General features: G+C 43.3%; 1 protein-coding gene across 1 annotated transcript in view; it reads left to right on the forward strand.

Annotated features, from left to right (window-relative positions):
• Nucleotides 1–23,646, forward strand: part of LOC306877189 (heparan-sulfate 6-O-sulfotransferase 3-B-like) — a gene marked incomplete at both ends in the record, with an annotated part of 117,564 nt that extends 93,918 nt beyond the window's left edge. Inside the window, one exon of the mRNA XM_079428774.1 lies at nucleotides 22,932–23,646. Coding sequence (XP_079284900.1) covers nucleotides 22,932–23,646 — 715 coding nt within the window. The remainder of the gene's footprint in view (nucleotides 1–22,931) is intronic.
• Between the last annotated feature and the right edge of the window lie 819 nt (nucleotides 23,647–24,465).

Genomic DNA, 24,465 nt, shown 5'->3' on the forward strand with positions numbered 1-24,465 from the left:
CCTGGCTGAACGACACCATTCCAGACAGCGCGTTATTACATCTGCCTTATTTCACGCTGATCAGAGCAGATCGCGACACGGAATCAACGGGGAAGTCGCTTCTACATCAATGAGAGGTGGTGTACAGATGTAACAGTGTTAAAGAAGATGTGCTGTTCAGATCTAGAAACACTTTTCATCAACTGTAAACCTTTCTATTTGCCGCGGGAGTTCTGCTCGTTCATTCTCGTGAGTGTCTACATTCCACTGCAAGCGCACGTGAGCTCAGCTTTAAAGAAACTCGCTGATCAGATCACAGACACAGAACAACAACACCCGGACTCTGTTTTAATCATTCTAGGGGACTTTAATAAAGCAAATCTTTCCCGTGAACTGCCAAAATACAGACAGCATGTTACATGTCCCACCAGAGACAGTAATATATTGGACCATTGTTACACCACAATAAAGAATGCATATCACTCCATCCTAAGAGCAGCTTTGGGGCTCTCTGATCACTGTTTACAACCCGAATTCCGGAAATGTTGGGACGTTTTTTTTTTTATTTTAATAATAATATATTGGACCACTGTTACACAGAAATAAAGGACGCATATCACTCTGTTCCACAGGCAGCTTTAGGACTCTCTGATCACTGTTTGGTTCATCTTATTCCAACCTACAAGCAGAAACTTAAATCTGTTAAACCTGTATTAAGGACTGTAAAGAGATGGACTAATGAGACAGAGCGGGTTTTACAAGCCTGTCTCGACCTTACTGATTGGACTGTTTTTGAAGCTGCTGATGATCTGGACGAGCTCACAGAGACTGTAACATCATTTATCAGTTTCTGTGAGGATATGTGCATTCCTACCAGGACTCATCTAACTTATAACAATGACAAACCGTGGTTCACTGCAAAACTCAGACAGCTCCGTCAGGCAAAAGAAGATGCTTACAGGAAAGGGGACATAGTCTTGTATAAACAGGCCAAATACACACTGGAAAAGGAGATCAGAGTGGCAAAGAGGAATTATTCCGATACGTTAAGGATCCAATTCTCTTCCAGTGACACAGCTTCAGTGTGGAAAGGTCTGAAAGACATCTCCAATTACAAGACACCATCCCCCAGCACTGTGGAGAATCAACAACTGGTAGACGATCTTAATGAGTTTTATTGCAGGTTTGAAAAAACACCATTCACATCTCCTGCAACCCCCATCTCCCCCACACCTGAACTGCAGATAAGAGAAGATGACGTGCGCCAGGTCTTCAGAAAGAACAAGAGAAGGAAGGCATCAGGCCCAGACAGTGTGACACCAGCCTGTCTGAAATCCTGTGCTGACCAGCTGGTCCTCATCTTCACACAGATCTTCAACAGATCACTGGAGCTGTGTGAAGTCCCGTCATGCTTCAAACGCTCCACCATAATCCCCATCCCAAAGAAACCTGAGATTACAGGATTTAACGACTACATACCTGTGGTTCTAACATCTGTGGTCATGAAGTCATTTGAAAAACTGGTTTTTGCTTATCTGAAGGACAACACTGGACCCTTACTGGACCCCCTGCAGTTTGCCTACAGAGCAAACAGGTCTGTGGATGAAGCAGACAACATGGGACTGCATTACACACTGCAACACCTAGACAGACCATGGACGTATGTGAGGATCCTGTTTGTGGACTTCAGCTCGGCCTTTAACACTATCAAGTTCAAGTTTATTTGTATAGTGCTTTTTACGATACAAATCGTTGTACAAAGCAGCTCTACAGGAAATTAAGTTTCCACAATATATTTATATATTGCAGAAACTTAATATATTTAATTTATGGCAAAATTTGGTAATTCTGTATGTTGGCTGAGCGTTGGCATCCTCTGAGGTTCTCTGAGGGGTTGTCATCTTTTCTCAGGTGTTCGGTCATCTCAGATCATTTAAGGGTTGGATACAGACTGAAGCTTCTGTAATTCCTAGTTACCATGGGATGTTAATCCCGTGGCAAAAACAGAGAAACAAATAGAAACATAATTAGCGTAGCTGCTGTTCCATCTAAGCAAAAATTACTTGTTCAACCCAAGCTAAAGAATAATAATGTACATATGATCAGATATAACTGCAGTACAAGATTATAAGATGCATTATGTGAATGCTTGGCTAAAGAGATGTGTCTTTAATCTAGATTTAAACAGAGCGAGTGTGTCTGAACCCCGAACGTTATCAGCAAGGCTATTCCAGAGTTTGGGAGCCTGTGAAAAAGCTCTACCTCCTTTAGTGGACTTTGCTATCCTAGGTACTACCAAAAGTCCAGTGTTTTGCAACCTTAGGGAGTGGGTTGGATTGTAGTGTGGTAGAAGACAAGTTAGGTATGCTGGAGCTAAACCATTTAGGGCCTTATAGGCAAGTAATAATATTTTGTAAATGATACGGAACTTAATAGGTAGCCAGTGCAGAGACTGTAAAATTGGGGTAATATGATCACATTTTCTTGACCTGGTAAGAACTCTAGCCGCTGCATTTTGGACTATCTATAGCTTGTTTATTGAAGATGCAGGACAACCACCTAGCAGTGTATTACAATAGTCCAGTCTAGAGGGCATGAATGTATGAACTAGCTTTTCTGCATCAGAAACAGGTAGCATGTTTCGAAGCTTGGCAATGTTTCTAAGATGGAAGAATGCTGTTTTTGTAACATGGGAAATATGATTTTCAAAGGACAAGTTGCTGTCTAATATAACACCCAGATTTTTGACTTTAGAGGATGTAACAGTACATCCGTCTAGTTGCAAATTGTAATCCAAGATATTCTGTGTACTGTTTTTTGGTCCAATAAGTAATATCTCTGTCTTATCTGAATTTAATAGGAGGAAATTATTGGTCATCCAATCTTTTACATTTTTTACACAATCTATTAGCTTAGATAGTTTAGAAGTTTCATCTGGTCTTATTGAGATATATAGTTGAGTATCATCAGCATAACAATGAAAACTAATCCCGTATTTTCTAATAATATTACCAAGGGGCAACATGTATATTGAAAATAGCAGAGGACCTAGGACAGATCCTTGTGGTACTCCATACTTTACTGTTGATAAATGAGATGACTCCCCATTTAAATGAACAAAGTGGTAGCAATTGGACAGGTACGATCTAAACCATCTTAAAGCTTGCCCTTGAATACCATTATAGTTTTGTAATCGATCTATGAGTATCTATAGTGTCGAACGCAGCACTAAGATCAAGTAATACTAGCAATGAGATGCAGCCTTGGTCTGACGCAAGAAGCAAGTCATTAGTAATTTTAACAAGTGCAGTTTCTGTACTATGGTGAGGCCTGAAACCTGTTAATATTTTTGCAAGAAGGAGCACAATTGAGCAGACACAACTTTTTCTAAAATTTTAGACATAAACAGAAGATTTGAAATGGGTCTGTAATTTGCCAGTTCATTAGAATCTAGTTGTGGTTTCTTAATAAGAGGCTTAATAACCGCCAACTTGAATGGTTTTGGGACATGACCTAAATATAACGATGAGTTAATAATATTGAGAAGCGGTTCTTCTGCTACAGGTAACAACTCTTTCAGTAGTTTAGTGGGTACCGGTTCTAATAAACATGTTTTTGGTTTAGATGCACTGATAAGTTTATTTAGCTCTTCCTGTCCTATAGTTGGAAAGCACTGCAGTTTTTCTTTGGGTGCGATGAATGAAGCTGAAATACTAGATGCAGTAGAATCTACATTTGTTATTGTATTTCTGATGTTATCTATTTTATCAGTGAAGCAATTCATAAAGTCATTACTATTAAACTGTGAGGGAATATTTAGATCGGGTGGCGTCTGTTTATTTGTTAATCTAGCCACTGGGCTAAATAAAAACCTTGGATTGTTTTGGTTATTATCTATGAGTTTGCGGATATGCTCTGCCCTGGCAGCTTTTAGAGCCTGTCTATAGCTGGACATACTGTTTTTCCACGCAATTCTAAAAACTTCCAAGTTAGTTTTTCTCCATTTGCGCTCAAGATTACTAGTTTCTTTCTTGAGAGAATGGGTATAACTGTTGTACTATGGCGCAGTACGTTTTTCTCTAACCTTTTTCAATTTGAGGGGGGCAACGGCTTCTAATGTATTAGAGAAGATAGTGCCCATGTTGCTTCATGTCATTTCGTCTAGTTCATGTGTATTTATGGGTACACAGAGCAGTTCTGATAAATCAGGCAGGTTATTTGTGAATCTTTCTTTGGTGGCTGGAACAATAGTTCTGCCTGGATGATTACGCGGAGCCATATAATTAATATCAGTAATACGCAACATGATCAGTAACATATCGGTAAGATCAGTTCCATGCGATATAATTAAATCTAGCGTATGATTAAAACGATGAGTGGGCCTGGTAACGTTTTGCTTGACTCCAAAAGAGTTTATTAGGTCAGTAAACGCTAACGCATCATTTGTATTATCAACGTGAATGTTAAAATCACTGACAATTAGCACTTTAACAACATTAACTAATAGATCTGAGAGGAAATCTGCTAATTCTTTTAGGAAATCTATATATGGCCCTGGCGGTCACTATATATTGTTGCAACACCGCCACCACGACCAGTCTGACGGGGCTCATGTTTATAACAGTAGCTTGGTGGAGTAGACTCATTTAGACCAATATATTCATTTGGTTTAAGCCAGGTTTAGGATCTAATGTTTAGGAGCCCAAGCTTTAAAAATAGTTTTTGTTCATTTATTTTGCGTTTTTCTGGTTTAATCACGATCAGATTTTTTTCTAGATCCTGCTTTAAATTTATATTTTGACCTCACTATTCGGGGAACAGACACTATCTGTATAGATTGGACAACGCAAGTACATCTATCATTTAAGTGGGCAGAACAAAAGTCATCATAGCAGTTATTTGAGAATTGGCTTACTAGTCAGATGGAGCGTAGCGTCCTGGAGATGTTGTCCGACAGGACTTCCGCTCCGACTCTGCTGGGGTGCAGGCCATCAGCACAGAAAAGCCTAGGACGCACCCAGAAAAGATTCCAATTATTAACAAAGAGCAGTTTCTGTTCTTTACACCATGACAATAACCATTCGTTTAAAGCAAAAAGTCTACTGAACCTTTCGTGTCCTCGTCGATACGTGGGAAGTGGTCCTGACATGATGATCGTCGTCGCGAGTGATGTGCTGCATACCGTCTCGATCAGGCTCCTGAAGTCCCTCTTCAGTGTCTCCATCTGCCGCAGCTTGGTGTCGTTAACCCCTGCGTGCAGCACGTATCTGCGCAGAAACATTGAGAACACGAGCACCGGGGAAACAGTGAGTCACAGTGAAACACCTTCAGCTAACGTAGCACGGACGTGCCGGACGATGGAGTCTCCGATGATCACTGCGTCGCGTTCCGTCTCGTGGAGGGGAGCGAAGCGGTTCCGGGTGGAGATCTCGAAGACCAGAGGCAGTGGAGGGGGAGAGGTCGTCGCCCGGGGTCTGGCTCGTGTCTTCTGCTGCTGGTGCACCCAGGGTCCGTGGTGTCCCGGCGCCGGAGTGAAGGACATCTGGGAAGATTGCGTCCTGGGTGCACAGGGTCTGTGCAGAGAAACACACGGAGTAGAGGTGGTGGGAGTGTTAGCAGCATGCTGTATACTTACCCCGGACTTGTGAGCGTCAGCCCGGGATGTTTCCAGCACGGCTCTCCGCTCTCTCAGCTGGGCCTGCTTCTCCACCAGGTTCCACGGCCTCCAGCTCCAGCTGCACCGAATGCAGCTCGAATGTGTCCTCACCTGCACTCAAAGGTAGACACAAATCCACCATTTAAGCAAGTAACGGTGAAACAATGGTAAAGTGTGTGAATAGAGTATTAGCAATGTATGTGAGATTAGCAGCAGCCGTGCTGGCGATGATAACAGGCTATAAACTAATAGCAGACTGAAGAAATCAAAATAAAACTAGTGATAACAAGGCGATCTGATTGGTTTTGTTTTAGAATGCTATAGGGGATATATTCACACGTTATAGAAACGAAAATGATAGTGTATAAAATTGTTTTTAAGATAGAAAATAGACGATAAAGAATCAACTTGATGGAGCTCAAACTCAAAACACGCAGTCACAAATCAGCGCATGCGTATCAGTGACCAATATCACAACCTCTCTCTATTCTGCTGTGAATAGAGATGCTTTGAATGGAGAGAATTAATGAATAGTGCAGTGCTGTGCTATTGGACACTAAAGCAACATTTACACAACAACAACAACATTTATAATGAGACAGAGAAACACTCGAGTCCATGTGACTGTGTGCACGGTTTTGTTTGACTCATCACTATCATTCCAGACCTCCTCCTGCCCAAACTAACTCAGTTCTCCATCTCCACCTCCGTCTGTCAGTGGATCAACAGCTTCCTGACAGACAGGCAGCAGCTAGTGAGGCTGGGAAAATTCTCATCCATCACCCGTACCATCAGGACTGGAGCTCCTCAGGGCTGCGTTCTCTCCCCACTGCTCTTCTCCCTCTACACCAACGACTGCATATCTAAAGACCCCTCTGTCAAGCTCCTGAAGTTTGCAGATGACACCACACTGATCGGCCTCATTCAGGACGGTGACGTAATCCATCCTCTGCACTTCAATAACTGTCTGGTTCAACTCAGCTACCAAATCTGACCTCAGAAGACTACAGAGGGTAGTCCGGACTGCTGAGCGAATCATTGGTACAACCCTCCCCACTCTCCAAGAACTGCACTTATCCAGAGTGAGCAAAAGGGCTGGTAAAAACACTCTGGACCCTTCACATCCAGCACACTCCCTCTTTGAACTGTTGTCGTCTGGCGACGCTACAGAGCTCTGAGCACCAGAACTACCAGAGGGTAGTAGACATAGGAACAGTTTCTTCCCTCAGGCAATCCATCTGATGAACACTTATGAAACACACAACACTATTATACTTTTTATTTTTATTTTACACACATACTGTGTGTAACATACCTGTACATACTGAATTGTCTATTTTGCATATTGTGGTTGTGCTATTTGGCACATTTTCCATTTTTGTATATTTGTACATTATTATTTTTTTTTAATTATTATTTTTTTTTTTTACTATCTGTGTGCTGTCCTGTCGCTGTCATTCTGTCACACTGTGGAGCTACTGTCACTAAAACAAATTCCTCGTATGTGCAAACATACCTAGCAATTAAGCTAATTCTGATTCTGATTCTGAAATAAGAAAAAATTGGACATCTTCATCCTGTTCAAATTTTTCACCCCCCGACAAAAAAACTGCCGTGGATCATCCAGGTAACCACACACAGTATTAAGAACCAAGGGTTCCCAAACTTTTGAATGGGGTTATTTTATTAATTTCAGCAATTTTTTTTGTCTTGTGGACTAAATGTAAACATCTTTTATGTAAAATATCTTACTCAGGACAGTACTAAATAAAAAATAACAAGCATTTTGTACTGATTTGACTCACTGATTTTGTTAAAATTACTCACATTTTCACAGATTCTGCAAGGAGTTCACAAACTTTCAAGCAGCACTGTATAGTAAGATTTTTTTTAAATTGATTTCATCAGTAGCGCACCTTACTTGTCTCATGGTGAACACTTAATCTGTGCAAGTTAATCTACAAAAAAAATAAATAATAAAAATAAATAAATAAATAAATAAATAAATAAATATATATATATATATATATATATATATATATATATATGTGTGTGTTTTATGTAAAAATCTGAATATTTGCTTCCCCGGTCATTCACAACCTGATGAAGTTGGTCACAACCACACAGACTTACTCTTCAAATGGGCTAAATCAGTGTTGTTACTGTTAACTAAAACTATTAAAAAGCTTTTATTTATTTTTATTTTTATATATATAAAATATAATAAAATATAAATATAAAAATGAAATGTCTTAACTGGAAACTAAAAATATAGCAATAATAGTTCATTAAAATAATACCAATTAATAGATACTATAAAATAACAAAATGAATACTAAAATAATGCTAAACTTTCAAACTATAACTCCGATACAAATTATGTATGGTATTAAAGCTACATTTTTAAAAATTAATAAATAACTAGATGTTATTAAAGAGAGACTGTCAGAGAGTCACCATAGTCACCGCAGTCTCCACCAACAACACTCACCAGATCCCAATCCCCTGATTTCTGATCACCGCCACCTGTCAGCACTAATCAGCAGCACTATATGCCTGCACTCCTCCCGTTCACTCAATGCCTGGTCTCAAACACTCTATGTTGACTACCTGACCTACTTACCTTTTGTCTACCTACCAGTTACCTACCACTCCTGTGCTCCACTGTCTCCACGTTCCGCTGTTCCCTCTGGATCCCCTGGATTAGGATACATGGACATTTACACTCAGATAAGCCCCAAGAGACTTTCCCATTCCCCGCCTGCTTACCTGGCCTTACTGCTCATCTCATTCCCCTCTGCTGCTTTTCAATAAACCTGTTGTTTGTTTTGCACTTACCTCTGTGCCCCGTGTCTATCTGCTGACAGAAAGAGCAAAAACAGTACATCTTCCAAACCACATCTTTACTCTAACCAGATACACTCTGGTAACTGTATTAAATTATTTCTCTTTTAGGGTGGTCGACATGCATTTTTGCAAGAAACTGTTAATTTACCAATGTAGGTCATGTCAAATCATATCATATCCGTAAACAGAAAAAGATCAGAGATAGACTTAATATTGGTATAGTAGATAGCAAGGTCTGCAGCTCTACCATTTGAAAAAGCATAACAGCCAGCTTGGATCACGTGTGCCCTAGTAATCACATTACAGCCTTGACGTCATTGAGTTGTGTGACAGCCAAATCGCTGTTTGCAGATATTGTAGAAATGAATGAGAAGTGCTGTAAATGAATCCGACCGATCACAAAATTGCACTGACTTCACTTATAAAACAGCATTTTTTTTTACCCCCAGTTGCATTGAGAATGCAGAGGTATGGACAAATATATGTATTGTGTTACAACTGTGAGACTCATTTGCCTTTTTATGAGGAAACTTGGCTTGATTTTCTCACAAATGCAATTGAGCAACTTTCTTTCCCAAAAACAGCAGATGGCGATGTCGGTCAATTTACGCTAGTCTCCCGAGACCCGAAACACCTCTTTACCTTTTCAGACCAATATGAGTAGGGAACAGGTGAGTTTCTGTCTTACTATCTCTATAATTAACCATTTAGATGTTGTCACAAAGCGACCCTACTACAGTGTCAGTGAAATTCACAACAAGTGCTGTAAAGTTGTTAACATGATTGATTAGTTAAAAAATCAGGAGTGACATGGCTAAACATTTAACTAGGCAGTCTTTCCCTATAAAAACTGATCCATTCTCTGTACCTCTTATCTTCTGTTGGATCGCAGGATATAGAATAAACATATATACTGATACAATTGTTCAACATTCAAAACAATGCAGGGTTATAACAATATATTGTGTCACAATATATGCTATATATGTTGAAACATAGCCTACGGTGGAGAGAAATGTTGTAGGCTACCTCTGCAGTAAAAGTTTAAGCTTCAGGAGTCGGAGAAGGTGAGAGAGAGGCTGTATTCTCTATCCCGGGTGTTTGTCCTCTCAGGGGAAACATCAGAACTGCCTCATTCACTATTCTTTCAGCACAGAGGCGGTCACCACCTGCCTCAGTCCCGTTCTCCATCAGACCATGACTGTGCCTGGTTCCTCTCTCTTCATTAACACATCAGCCTGCTGCTAATAAGACTGTGGTGGCATCTGTTCCCTCACGTGTTTTCAGACGAAAGCGCAAACGATAACAGTTGTGATTAATGTACAATGACTGACAATCTAATTGACTGCGAATTTAGATATGGCTGTATCTTCGACTGTTCTTTACAGCATCATACAGCTGTAACTTCTGTTAATAGATACTGTTACAGTTAGACAAAGTGAACAAAATGGACCCTTTTGTTTTCTTAATGCACTTTCCTGTCAATCAGTGATTCATTCCAAACAAAGAAATTGTTTATCTTTATAAACTTTAATATGAATCCATATGGGCTATTGGATTATATCAACTGATAGCCAAATACTGTAGCTATTTCAGCATCATTTTCTTAAATTTTGATTTTCACTGGCTCCCTTCTGGTGTGTACTGTAACATGATTCCCAAAATGTATTTTATTCTGTTTCACCTGAAATACACTGTTACACTAGAATATGTCAAGCCCTGCACATGACAAACGGGGAAAAAATTATATTGTGGCCACAAGTTAAAAATGTGTTTCCATGACTTCTTATTTGTGTCCATATTGTATTAATTTGTTCCCTTGTTTTAGTTAAATTGTGGCCTTTTCAATTTGTTCCCTCGTTTTATGTAAACAATGGCCACGTTGTACTAAATAGTTCCCTTATTTTAGTTACACTGTGGCTGTAATATAAATAAATTCAAAAAAAGAAACTATTTGGAACAACATAGATAATATTTACCTAAAACAAGGGAACAAATTAATGTATCAAATAAATTCTCGCATGTCAAGTGCAAGTCTCTGTAAAAATGGGTAGGTCACAATCAATTCTGTTTTAGCAAATAAAAAGATTGGTCAGCCATTAAGTGCTATGCTATGTAAGTCTATTAGAAAAACAAAAATGAACAATCTTTAACTTCCATAAAATTTTGGCTTAAGTTACACACTAAAAAGACACAAACGCATGGTTTTCGTTCTTTAATTTTTAGTCATTTATTCAGCATGTCACTATTTAACCTACAAATGTCCTCCATGGTGCGCTGCTGAGGACGGATGAATGGAAACATGTATCAGTTTTTCACCCTTCTGTCTCTGTCCTCCAGTTTACAAGGATTGAGAAAATGGTCTTTCTCTGTAAGAGGTGCAGTGGTGTGTGTAAAAGAATATGTTCTGTTTTGCAGCCGCTCTGTGCTGAAAGTGCTGGTGTACAGTATTTCATTGTATAACTGAAATGTTGTAGCTAGATGACAGGTTGATAAATTCATCACTGTTATAACAGATTTATTTATTTATTTATTTTTTTTTGAGAAAGAATAACACATAAAGCTCTGCAGAATATAGAGCTATTCAGTCATTATGCTAATTCGCTCACTAGAAAGGCTAATTCTCCATATATACCTTTATTTAACCAGGAAAAGACTCACTGAGATTAAAATCTCTTTTCCAGGTGTGTCCTGGCCAAGATAGGCAGTTTGCATATACAAATAAACAGCATAGTTACAACAAACATTACAAACCAACATATAACCAGTTAAAAACAATTACACACCGTTAAATTGCTCTCTAGATTACATAGTAAGGACTTAAAATAATTATAAGACACCAAGTGTTGTAACTTCATCTCCTTTTGGAGGTTTCAATCTGAGGCGGCAGCATATTTAAAAGAGGTTTTACCAAACTCAGTTCTGACAAAGGGCACACAGAGATTATAATCCTGGGGATGCGGGGAGCTGGGGGGGGGGGGGGGGGGGGGGGGGGTCGTAGTATCAGTGTTCAGTGTTGCATGGGGTAAGAGAGGGGAGGGGGGGCAAGGACGGCAGGGAGTTCAGCTTCCTGACAGCCTGATGTATGAAGCTGTCCTTCAGTCTGCTGGTCCTCACCTGGAGACTCCGCACTCTCCTCCCTGATGGCAGCAGACTGAAGAAGCTGTGTGTCGGGTGGGTGGGATCACCTGCAATGCGGAGGGCTTTGCGGGTGAGACGGGTGCTGTAGATGTCCTGGAGGGAGGGGAGAGAGACACCAACGATCTTCTCAGCTGCTCTCACTATGCGTTGAAGTGACTTGCGGCAGGATGCGTTGCAAGCGCCATACCACACAGTGATGCAGCTAGTCAGGATGCTCTCGATGGTGCCTCTGTAGAAGGTGCACATGATGGGGGCTGGGGCTCTGGCTCTTCTAAGTTTGCGGAGGAAGTAGAGACGCTGCTGTGCTTTCTTGGCCAGTGCTACAGTGTTGTTAGTCCAGGAGAGGTCCTCTGTGATGTGCACACCCAGGAACTTGGTGCTGCTCACTCTCTCCACAGTCGCACCGTTGATGGTCAGAGGGGCATGCTGAGTGTGTACTCTCCTGAAATCAACAACAATCTTCTTCGTCTTCTCCACATTCAGATAGAGATTGTTGTCACTGCACCACCCGGCCAGGCGGCTCACCTCGCTCCTGTAGTTTGTCTCATCTCTGTTGCTAATGAGACCCACCACAGTCGTGTCATCCGCAAACTTAATGAAAAGGCTGGAGTTGTGTGACGGTGTGCAGTCGTGGGTCAGTAGAGTGAAGAGGAGGGGGCTCAGCACACATCCTTGGGGGGCCCCAGTGTTCAGTGTGATGGTGCTGGATGTGATAATGCCGATCCGTACTGCCTGAGGTCTCCCGGTCAGGAAGTCCAACAGCCAGTTGCACAGAGAGGTGTTGAGCCCCAGCTGAACCAGTTTGTGAGTGAGCTGTTGAGGGATGATTGCGTTGAATGCTGAACTGAATTCTATGAACAGCATCCTGACATATGAGTCTTTTTTTCCAGATGTGTTAGGGCTGGGTGGAGGGCAGTGGCGATGGCATCATCGATCGAGCGGTTGGACCTATATGCAAACTGGAAGGGGTCCAGGGAGGGGGGGAGGACATACTTGATGTGGTGCATGACTAGCCGTTCAAAGCACTTCATGAGAATAGGAGTGAGTGCTATTGGACAGTAGTCATTGAAGCAGGATGGAGATGACTTCTTCGGGACTGGAATGATGGTGGTAGCTTTGAAGCATGTGGGGACAACGGCCTGATTTAACGAGATGTTGAAGATGTCTGTGAAGACATCAGTGAGTTCCACTGCACAGTCTCTCAGTACACGCCGAGGAATATTGTCAGGACCTGGAGCTTTGCGTGCATTGATCCTGCTGAGGGATCTCCTCACACTGTCCAGGGACAGCGTCATCACCTGGTCGCCGGGAGGAGGTGTAGTCTTCTGTGCAGTGGTGCTGTTTTGTGCCTCAAAGCGAGCAAAGAAGGCATTCAGCTCATTCAGCAGGGGGATGGTGCTGTCACAGGTCTGTGGTGGGGGCTTGTAGTCCGTAATGGTCTGTATCCTCTGCCACAGGCTCCGAGTGTCTCTGCTGTCGCTGAAACAATGGGCTATTCTCCTGAAGTACTGTCTCGTGGCCTCTCTGATGCCGCGGGAAAGGTTGGCCCTAGCTGTCTTCAGGCCCTCCTCATCTCCAGCTCTAAAGGCAGCGTTCCGAGCCTTCAGAAGTCTGTAGACCTCCCCTGTCATCCATGGTTTCTGTTTGGCCCTGACAGTGAAGGACTTTGTGACCGTTACATCATCAATGCACTTGGTGATGTAGGCAGTGACAGTCTCTGAGTACTCTTGGAGGTCTGTAGTGTTGTTGTATGTGGCAGCCTGTTTAAACATATTCCAATCAGTGGTGTCAAAACAGTCTTGAAGTGCCTCTGACGACCCTTCCGGCCACACTTGTATCTGTTTGTGTATTGGTTTGATGACTTTAATGAGCGGTCTGTATGCAGGCATTAGCATGACAGTGATGTGGTCTGAGGCTCCGAGGTGGGGGAGGGCCTTGTAAGCTCCTCTCTGGGTGGTGCAAACAAAGTCCAGAGTATTTTTCCCCTTGTTGGAAATTCTATGTGTTGATGTATTTTTGGGAACACACTCTTTAAGTCTGCATGGTTGACATCCCCAGCCAAGATGAGAAAAGCATCTGGGTGGGCTGTCTGCTGCTCACTGGTGTGCTGGTACAGATCATTTAGTGCCTCACTCCTGTTGTTGTTGTTGGAGCTGGGAGGGATGTATACAGCAACGAGCAGTATGGTTGTATATTCCCTCGGTAGATAGAACGGCCGGCACTTAATAATCATAAACGCCACCAAGGGTGAGCAGTGTTTGCAGACCACAACAGCGTCGCGGCACCATGCATCACAGAACACAAAGGCCACCGCCGCGGATTTTACCTCCCTCGACGAGAGCTCTGTCAGAATGGCGCAGTCCGGTACGCTGTTGTTAAGCCATGTTTCCGTAAACACAAAAACACAACAGTCTCTTACAGTCCTCTGAGTAGAGTGAAGTAGTCAGATGTAGTCCAGTTTATTGTCCAAAGAGCGTACGTTCGCCAGTACGATGGTGGGGATAGCTGGCTTGTGTGAGTTGGCCACTAGCCTAGTTCGGATACCTCCACGCTTACCCCTCTTCTGCTTCCTCTCACGCCGCTTGTAGCGCCTCCGCTGTGGGCGAGATGCAGTAGTGGGGGTCGGTGATGGAGTAGGCTTTCGGAGCAGACCGAGGTCCCGCAGCCAGGGCCTGAAATTAACACCCGACCACGCGCCAAATGCGGGTGAATTTTGCAATTGGCGGGTAAAACCGTCAATCTACCTGCCACATTGGCGGGTAGCCAATGAGAATTGAGTTGTTGTTTTTTTGCGTCTGTTTTTTTTAAAGTCTGCCTTTTCGTTGGATTTTAGCTCAAGGTACAAAGGAACGGCTGAAACGAACAACCAACAAAAAGATGAGGATGAGTCAAAGAAAAGTAAAAGACGACGTTTTAATACAAAGTGGTGACAACGGCAAGGTTCGTGAGTGGCTGATTTATGACCGCAGTACAGATTAAATGTACTGCAGTGACTGCCGTATGTATGGCTCAGAGAAAGCGAAGTCAAATCCTTTTGTAATCGGGACTAAAAACTTAAAATTAGAAGCAATTAAGGACCACGAGTCATCAAAAAGCCACCTACACACAATAAGTTGCAAAATATCAAAGACTGCGCTTCCGGAGGAGACCGCTGCGGTCAAGGCACTGACGTCCATGAAAGCAGCGCAGTTTGAGAAGATGCGACTTCTGTTTCGGAACGATCATGCGATCGGCAAGAAGATGATGCCCTTCTCTGACTACGTTTGTGTGTCACAGATGTGTGTGCGTGTGTATGTTGGGAGTTGGGAACCAGTGAGAAAATGTCCGGTACCCAGTAACTATACCAGTAATATTCATTTAGTTCTGCTTAACGGTTCCTGAAGGCTGTAATTAACAGTTGCCAGGAACTGTCTAGACTAAATCAGCCATCAACACAGCCGTGTCCGTGTGTGATGTGTTTACATACGAGCTGCGCTAACTTAGGTCTAACTTATATCTGTTGAGTTAGCACGGTGTGTGTGTGTGTATACCTGTTTTTCTATCCCGGTGTGACTATGACATATGACTATGTCTGTGACACAGCAAATCAATTAATAAAAAGATTAAAAAATATATAGTCTAAGAGTTATTATTACTTATAATGATTTCGTTAATAACTTGACAGCACTTAAATGTGTATTCTTACAAGTTAAAGAATAATGTTTGTGTGATTTCTATTTTTCACCTTTATGAGGCAAAAAAAACAAACAAAAAAAACTGGCTGGTAAAAAGTTACTGTGGCAGGTGGATTTTTAAATCCACCTGCCACAGTGGCTGGTGGTCAAAAAAGTTAACTTCAGGCCCTGCCCGCAGCTCTTCGGCGTGTGCTGAGTTTAACACTACAAATGTGATTCTGCCGACATTGAGCAGAAACTCATGACTGTATGCGCGCTTAAAGACAGGTAGACGTGACGAAGATGTACAAAAACATTGCGACTTACAAGACAAAAAACACGAAAACACCGTTCTGTCGGGAGAGAGAGAAGCCGCTGCGTCTGTGCGCGCCGCCATGTTAGAAAGAATCCAAGGAAGAAAGAAGATAAGAGGGGGCATGCTGGTAAACCACATCCCCATAATCGAGAATCGGTAGAAATGTAGCAGACACTAATTTTTTCCTCACCTTAAATGGGAAACATGACTTATTTCTGAAGTAAAACCTTAACTTCTTTAATTTTTTACTCAGATACTTAATATAACGTAATTTGTTATCAATGATAATACCCGGATATTTGTACTCTGACACTGAGGTAACTTGGCTCCCCTGAGAAGTCTGAAGGACAACTGAATTCTCTAAAGAAGTTCTAGAATTTGAAAATAGCATACATTTAGTTTTTTCAACATTTAAAACCAACTTCAAAGCACAAAACCTGTTTTGGATAATATCAAAAACAGACTGTAATGCAGTCACTGATTGTTGCTTACAGGTTGTTCTTAGAGGGAGCTGAACAGTATACAATAGTATCATCTGTGTAGAAATGGAACCTTGCTTTATCAATATTAAAAATCAAGGCAATTTCTATATATACTGAATAATAATGGTCCCAACACAGATCCTTGTGGAACTCCCTTGACAACCTCCAAAAGATCTGACTGAACACCTTCCACCTGGACACATTGGGTTCTACCCTTGAAGTAAGCAGTGAACCATAAAATAACATGTTCATTTAAAACTTTTAAGGTGGCTGTAGTAGTACTGTGTCCTTTACGGAAACCAGACTGATTACTAGACAAGATGTTATAATCATTTAAATACTGTGTCAACTGCTTACTAAATAGATTTTGAGAGAATACAGTTTTGAAAGAGTACAGAGCTTCGATATAGGTCTGTAATTATCCACTGAAGAAAGATCACCCCTTTTTGACAGAGGAACAACAAATGCTGATTTCCAAATCTTAGGAAGTGCATTAGTTAATGAGAGATTAAATTATGTCAACGGAAGAGAAATAAAATCAGCCGCTAGTTTTAAAAACAGAGGGGCAATATGATCAGGACCTGGCGATTTATTCACGTTTAATTCTTTTAAAGCAGTGTGCACGCACGCACCTCCAGTCACTCTTGGTCCAATCTTGAAGTAACATGCTGCAAGCTGTTGTGACTACAAGGACCGACATCGTACGAAGCTACTGGCTGAGTATACTACCTGAAATTCCCTACCTGTTATACTTACCTTCTGCCCTGTTCCTCGTCATTCTCTTCGCTCACAGAATCCAGCTCCTGGGTGAACACCATCTTTCCCCAAGTTCTCTGGGACTCCAGTTATCCACGGATCTGCAAAGAAAAGAGAGACTGTTGGAAACCTGACTATCTATTCCCAAATTCACGAAGAATCACTACTCCCCTATTTCCACGTCGTCCACCTTTGCTGTGTGTTCCTCAACTCTGTGAATAAACCCTTTCACTTGAATCACTTACCTTTGTGTCCGACAGTTCCATTACAGAAGATTGGACCCTCACCGAAGACTACATGATGAGGAGGCATTTAGTTTTGGTTCCCCGGAGGGAAGCTCCGGAGATCCTCAGCTCGCTTCCTCCACACGCTGCGAGCCTTAGGTTTCCTACTGCCACGAAGAAAAGGATCCCGCCGTACACGGCGACGAATGTTCCGCCCGCGGCGAGGAGGATTCCACCGCAAGGGGCGATGAACGTTGCGCCGTCCGCGATGAACAGGGTTCCGCCGTCAATTTTGGTTCACCCCGAACCACCGAGGAAGGAAAGACAGGTGCCGGTGGGAATTTTAATTGAGTTTGAGGGCATGTCATTCCCTCCAGTGCCTGCTCCTCACCAGTGTCACCCAGTGCCTACTCCTCGCCAGTGCCCTCCAATTCCTGCACCTCGCAAGAGGATCCCGTCCAGCCCTCCTTCGTCTCCGCTGGTTCCGCCCAGCCCTCCTTCGTCTCCGCTGGTCCCGTCCAGCCCACCTGAGTTCCCTCTGGTCCCGTCCAGCCCACCTGAGTTCCCTCAAATGTCTGCTCCTCGCACGTGCCCTCCAGTGCCTGCTCCTCGCAAGTGCCCTCCTGTGCCTGCTCCTCGCAAGTACCCTCCTTCGTCCCCGCTGGTTCCGCCCAGCTCTCCTTCGTCCCCGCTGGTTCCGCCCAGCTCTCCTTCGTCTCCGCTGGTTCCGCCCAGCTCTCCTTCGTCTCCGCTGGTTCCGTCCAGCTCTGCGCTGCAAGAGCACCCCCGAGAATCCAGTTCTCAAGCAACGGCCAGGAGTGCCGATCCCGAACCCCGAGAATCCAGTTCTCAGACCACGGCCAGGAGTGCCGATCCCGATCCCCGAGAATCCAGTTCTCAAGTCACGGCCAGGAGAGCCGATCCCAAATCCAGTTCTCAAGCCACGGCCAGGAGTGCCGATCCCGAATCCAGTTCTCAAGCCACGGCCAGGAGTGCCGATCCCGAATCCCGAGAATCCAGTTCTCTGACCACGGCCAGGAGTGCCGATCCCGAACCCCGAGAATCCAGTTCTCAGACCACGGCCAGGAGTGGCGATCCCGATCCCGATCCCCGAGAATCCAGTTCGCTGACCACGGCCAGGAGTGCCGTTCCCGATCCCCGGGAATCCGCGCAGCAAGAGCGCCCTCAAGTGCCCGCTCCTCCAGAGCGCCCCCAAGAGCCCTCTCCTCCTGAGCGTTCCCATGAACCTGCTCCTTCAGTATGGCCGCCAAAGGGGAACGTTCCCAAAGAAATTTTGGGGGGGGGGGGGGGGGGCATATAGCCTCAGTCTGTGTGGCCAGGCCAAAGGCCAAGGCCACAAAGCTCCCTGATCCACCATGGCCTCCCAAGGCTCCTGATCCGCCATGGCGTCCCGAGTCTCCTGCTCCGCCATGGCCTCCCGAGTCTCCTGATCCGCCATGGCCTCCCGAGTCTCCTGATCCGCCATGGCCTCCCGAGTCTCCGGATCCGCCATGACCTCCTGAGTCTCCGGGAGGGGGAGGTAATGTCACAGAATAGCACGTCTCCACCTTCACTGATCACTTCCACCTGCACCTCATCTAATCATGCGCACCTGATCATCGTCACCATCATCATCCCGCACACTAGAAATGCACGCACCTCCAGTCACTCTTGGTCCAATCTTGAAGTAACATGCTGCAAGCTGTTGTGACTACAAGGACCGACATCGTATGAAGCTACTGGCTAAGTATACTACCTGAAATTCCCTACCTGTTATACTTACCTTCTGCCCTGTTCCTCGTCATCCTCTTCGCTCACAAAATCCAGCTCCTGGGTGAACACCGTCTTTCCCCAAGTTCTCTGGGACTCCAGTTATCCACGGATCTGCAAAGAAAAGAGAGACTGTTGGAAACCTGACTATCTATTCACGAAGAATCACTACTCCCCTATTTCCACGTCGTCCACCTTTGCTGTGTGTTCCTCAACTCTGTGAATAAACCCTTTCACTTGAATCACTTACTTTTGTGTCCGACAGTTCCATTACAATTACTTATTGGAAATAAAGACCCTGATGCAATAAAGTGACTGTTAGAACTATTAAGCATTTGCTTTTTATCTGTAATTTTAGTAGAGTCTGTCAATATACAAGGGGGAAGCTCTGTATATGTTTTGGTATCGGTTAGGAATTTAATATTCTTCAGTTTTGTGTAATGTGATCATTGTGGATAATTATGTTTAAAATTGCAAAAATATCATTCATTCATGCATGATGGCGATTTAAACCTAATTCACTTCAATAAAGATAACTATACATGCTATTCTTGTCATAGGCATCAAGGTGTGGGGGCGCTGCGGTGCAAATTCATTCCACTCATATTTAGTACGTTATCTCAGAATCAGAATGAGCTTTATTGGCCAGGTATGTTTACACATACAAGGAATTTGCTGTAGTGACAGAAGCTCCACAGTGCAACAGAAAGACAGCAACAGGACAGGACACAGATAATAAAAGAATAATATACAAATATCCAAATAGGCAATGTACAAAGCAGCAAAAACACAATATATAATATAGACAACTATGTATGTACAGGTCAAGTATGTGCAAATTAGAAATGAGAAATAAAAATAAAATAAGTGAGTGTGGTGTATGGATAATGTATTATAGTTGTGTGTTCCACGTTTATTGTTGAGTGTTCATGAGATGGATTGCCTGAGGGAAGAAACTGTTCCTGTGTCTGGTCGTCCTGGTGCTCTGTAGCGTCGACCAGACGGCAGCAGTTCAAAGAGGGAGTGTGCTGGAAGTGAGGGGTCCAGAGTGATTTTACCAGCCCTTTTGCTCACTCTGGATAAGTACAGCTCTTGGAGAGTGGGGAGGGTTGTACCAATGATTCGCTCAGCAGTCCGGACTACTCTCCGTAGTCTTCTGAGGTCAGATTTGGTAGCTGAGCTGGACCAGACAGTTATTGAAGTGCAGAGGATGGATTCAATGATGGCGGAGTAGAATTGTTTCAGCAGCTCCTGTGGCAGGTTGAACTTCCTCAGCTGGCGAAGAAAGTACAACCTCTGCTGGGCCTTTCTGACAATGGAGTCTATGTGAATATCCCACTTCAGTTCCTGGGAGATGGTGATGCCCAGGAATCTGAATGACTCCACTGCAGTCACAGTGCTGTTCATGATGGGGAGTGAGGGGAGTGCAGGGGGGTTTCTCCTGAAGTCGACAATCATCTCCACAGTTTTGAGCATGTTAAGCTCCAGGTTGTTAAGACTGCACCAGACAGCCAGCTCCTTAACCTCCTGTCTGTAAGCAGACTCGTCACCGTCCTGGATGAGGCCGATCAGTGTGGTGTCGTCTGCAAACTTCGGGAGCTTGACAGAGGGGTCTTTAGAGGTGCAGTCATTGGAGAAGAGCAGTGGGGAGAGTACGCAGCCCTGAGGAGCTCCAGTGCTGATGGTACGATGGTGGTGGATGTGAATTTACCAAGCTTTACTAACTGCTGTCTGTCTGTCAGGAAGCTGGTGATCCACTGACAAACGGAGGTGGGGACGGAGAGCTGGGTTAGTTTATTCTGAAGGGTTTCCGTGATGATGGTGTTAAAAGCTAATGATCCCATGTTGACTGCATCATCCACAGACCTGTTTGCTCTGTAGGCAAACTGCAGGGGGTCCAGTAAGGGTCCGGTGATGTCCTTCAGATAAGCCAAAACCAGTCTTTCAAATTATTTCATGGCTACAGACGTTAGGGCCACAGATCTGTAGTCATTAAGTCCAGTAATTGTGGGTTTCTTTGGGACGGGGATTATGGTGGAGCATTTGAAGCATGAGGGGACTTCGCACAGCTCCAGTGAACTGTTGAAGATCTGTGTGAAGATGGGGGCCAGCTGGACATTACAGATTTTTAGGCAGGCTGGTGACACACCGTCTGGGCCTGGTACTTTCCTTCTTTTGTTCTTCCTGAAGACCTGGCACACATCTTCTTCGCTGATTTGAATTGTAGGTGTGGGGGAGAGGAGGGTTGCTGGAGGTGTTAATGGTTGTGTGGAAAGGTGTTCAGGGCGGGTGTGGGGTGATTTTTCAAAACGACAATAAAACTCGTTCAAGTCGTCTGCCAGGTGTTGATTCTCCAGAGTGCTGGTTTGTCATTGTTGTAGATTAGATGAGTCCTGTTAGGAATGCACATATCCTCACAGAAACTGATATAAGATGTTACAGTCTCTGTGAGCTCGTCCAGATCGATGACAGCGGCTTCAAAAACAGTCCAATCAGTGAGAGAGAAACAGGCTTGTAGATCCCGCTCTGTTTCATTAGTCCATCTTTTAACAGTTCTTAATACATGCTTTGCAGTTTCTGCCTGTAGTATGGAATAAGATGAACCAAACAGTGATCAGAGAGTCCTAAAGCTGCTCGTGGAACCGAGTGATATGCATCCTTTATTGTTGTGTAACAGTGATCCAATATATTGCTGTCTCTGATGGAACATGTGATGTGCTGTCTGTATTTTGGCAGTTCGCGGGAGAGATTTGCTTTATTAAAGTCCCTGAGAATGATTAAAACAGAGTCCGGGTGTTGTTGCTCACTCTCTGTGATCAGATCAGCGAGTTTCTGTAAAGCTGTGCTCACGTGCGCTTGCGGTCGAATGTAGACTCTCACGAGAATGAACGAGCAGAACTCCCGCGGCGAATAGAATGGCTTGCAGTTAATGAAGAGCGTTTCTAGATCTGAACAGCACATCTTCTTTAACACTGTTACATCTGTACACCACCTTTCATTGATGTAAAAGCACGTCCCGCCGCCGCGCCATTTCTCCGTTGATTCCGCGTCGCGATCTGCTCTGATCAGCTGGCAATTAGGCAGATGTAGTATGCTGTCCGGTATGTCGCCATTTAGCCAGGTTTCCGTGAAACACAGAGCAGCAGAGTTAGAAAAATCCTTATTTGTCCGGGAGAGCAGAAGGAGTTCATCCATTTTGTTGGGTAGAGAGCAGAGATTCGCCAGATGGATGCTAGGCAACGCCGTTTGAAATCCGCGCTGACGAAGCATCACAAGCGTGCCGGCTCGCTTCCCCCGCCTACGCCTCCTGTAGCGTTTGACCAGAGCTACTGCTCCGCCAACTACAATGTCCAGCAAAACGTCCGAAAAATCAAAATCCGGTAAAAGATTTTGTGGTGTGTTCTGCCGAATGTTCAGCAGGTCATCCCTAGTAAAACTGATCGTATTTGAAAAACAAAAAACAGGAAAAACAAACAAAAACAGTACAAACACTGGAGAGCAATGCACAATAGCTGCCATCAGCGGCGCCATCTTGTCAACTATACAAATCTACGAATCTCAAAGATTCGTAGAAAAATATAAACGTTGGATTCAACATTGGCCATAGATCTGTGCGCGCAGTCCTTGAAATCCATTCTGCAGTTAGCATCATATAGCCACCATGGCAAAAAGAAAACCAAAAAACAAACAAAAAGAGTACAAACACTGAAGAGCAATGCACAATAGCTGCCATCAGTGGCACCATCTTGTCAACTATACAACTCTACGAAAAAGGCTTTCACATTTTGTTCAATAATGTAAATTACTAAATAAAATTAAAATGATAACAGGTTGCTAAGGGCTTCAAACACTGCAAAGATGTGAGTTTACATGCTTGACAAATTGTACTTTAGCAATGTATTAGGAAAGTGTTTATTTAATTTTGTTTTTACTGCGTTTACAATGTTTACCTTTAGATATTCGGCAGATTTTCGCTCACAATCTTTACTCATAAAATGGTTTTATGAGTAAGCTTAGACCTTTCATGTTTTGTTTTACAACATGACGTAAACAAACTAAATTGCTAAAATTGATTTTTTTCAAGTAACTTTGTGATTTTTATTTCAGGAACTTCTACTACATCACCATGCTGCGAGACCCTGTGTCACGTTACCTGAGCGAATGGAAGCATGTGCAGCGTGGTGCCACCTGGAAGACTTCCCTTCACATGTGTGACGGCCGGTCGCCCACACAGGACGAGCTGCCCACCTGCTATAACGGAGACGACTGGTCGGGGGTCACGCTGCACGAGTTCATGGACTGCCCTTCAAACCTGGCCAACAACCGGCAGGTGCGCATGCTGGCTGATCTCAGTCTGGTGGGCTGCTACAACCTCTCCACCATGAACGAGAGCGAGCGTAACCCCATTCTCTTGGCCAGCGCCAAGAGTAACCTGAAGAACATGGCCTTCTACGGCCTGACAGAGTTCCAGCGCAAGACGCAGTACCTGTTCGAGCGCACTTTCCGTCTGCGGTTCATTTCCGCCTTCATGCAGATCAACAGCACGCGTGCTGCCAATGTGGAGTTGCGTGACGACATGCGCAGACGCATTGAACAACTGAATTTCCTGGATATGCAGTTGTACGAGTTCGCCAAGGAACTTTTCCTGCAGAGATATCAGTTCATCCGCCAGCGTGAGCGGCAGGAGGAGAGATTGAAGAGGCGAGAAGAGAGACGCTGGCTCAGGGAGCGCAGAGTCAACCAGAACAAACAGCCCAGTGTGGAAAACCAACCTCAGGTTACCACAACTGAGGACTATGCCAGCCAAGTGGTCCATTGGTGATACCTTTTGGAAACATGTACTGGGACACAGATAACGTAATGGCTCACTTGAGGAAGAGTAGGTCACATTTTGGGCTCTGTCTTTCAGTTTAGCACTCTTGAGTTTTTTTTTTTTTTGTCATGAAGCCTGTTGCACTGCAAAAAAAAAAAAAATCATTGCCTTGAACAGCTTTTTTTTAAAACGTATTTTCCAGGAAAAACATAAATTAAATTACATAAGTAGCAAATTTTTAATTCATTTAGACTTATTTTACAAAACTATATTTTGAATTACATGTATTTTTCTTACCCTTATTTTTTAGTTTTAAACATTAAAAAATAGTTTTGCTGCTTAAATCAACACACACACACACACAATTAAACTTGAGATGTAAACTCGAAGGTGAGAAAAATAGACTGTTCAAAGTTTTGGGTTGGTACTTTAGAAAAAAAAAAAAGTTTTTTAAAGGCTGTCATCAATCAATTTTTTCAAACTACAGTAAAAGCGGTAATTTTGTGAAATAACATTGCAATTTAAAATAACTGTTTTCTATTTAATAAAGCTGAATTTCAACAGCCATTACTCCATTCTAATAGGCTGATTTGGTGCTTAAGAAATATTTCCTATTATTATCAATGTTGAAAACAATTGTGCTGCTTAATATTTTTGTGTAAACTTTGATTTTTTTTCAGAATTCTTTGATTTATATAAAGTTCAAAATAACAGCATTTATTTGAAATATACATTTTTGTAACATTATAAATGTCTTGTCACATTTGCTTCATTTATTGGGTCATTGCTGAATAAAAGTATTAATTTCTTAACTTGCTGACCCCAAAC

The sequence above is a fragment of the Barbus barbus genome (genome assembly GCF_936440315.1).
Source record: "Barbus barbus genome assembly, chromosome: 11".
NCBI classification, from domain to species: Eukaryota; Metazoa; Chordata; class Actinopteri; order Cypriniformes; family Cyprinidae; genus Barbus; species Barbus barbus.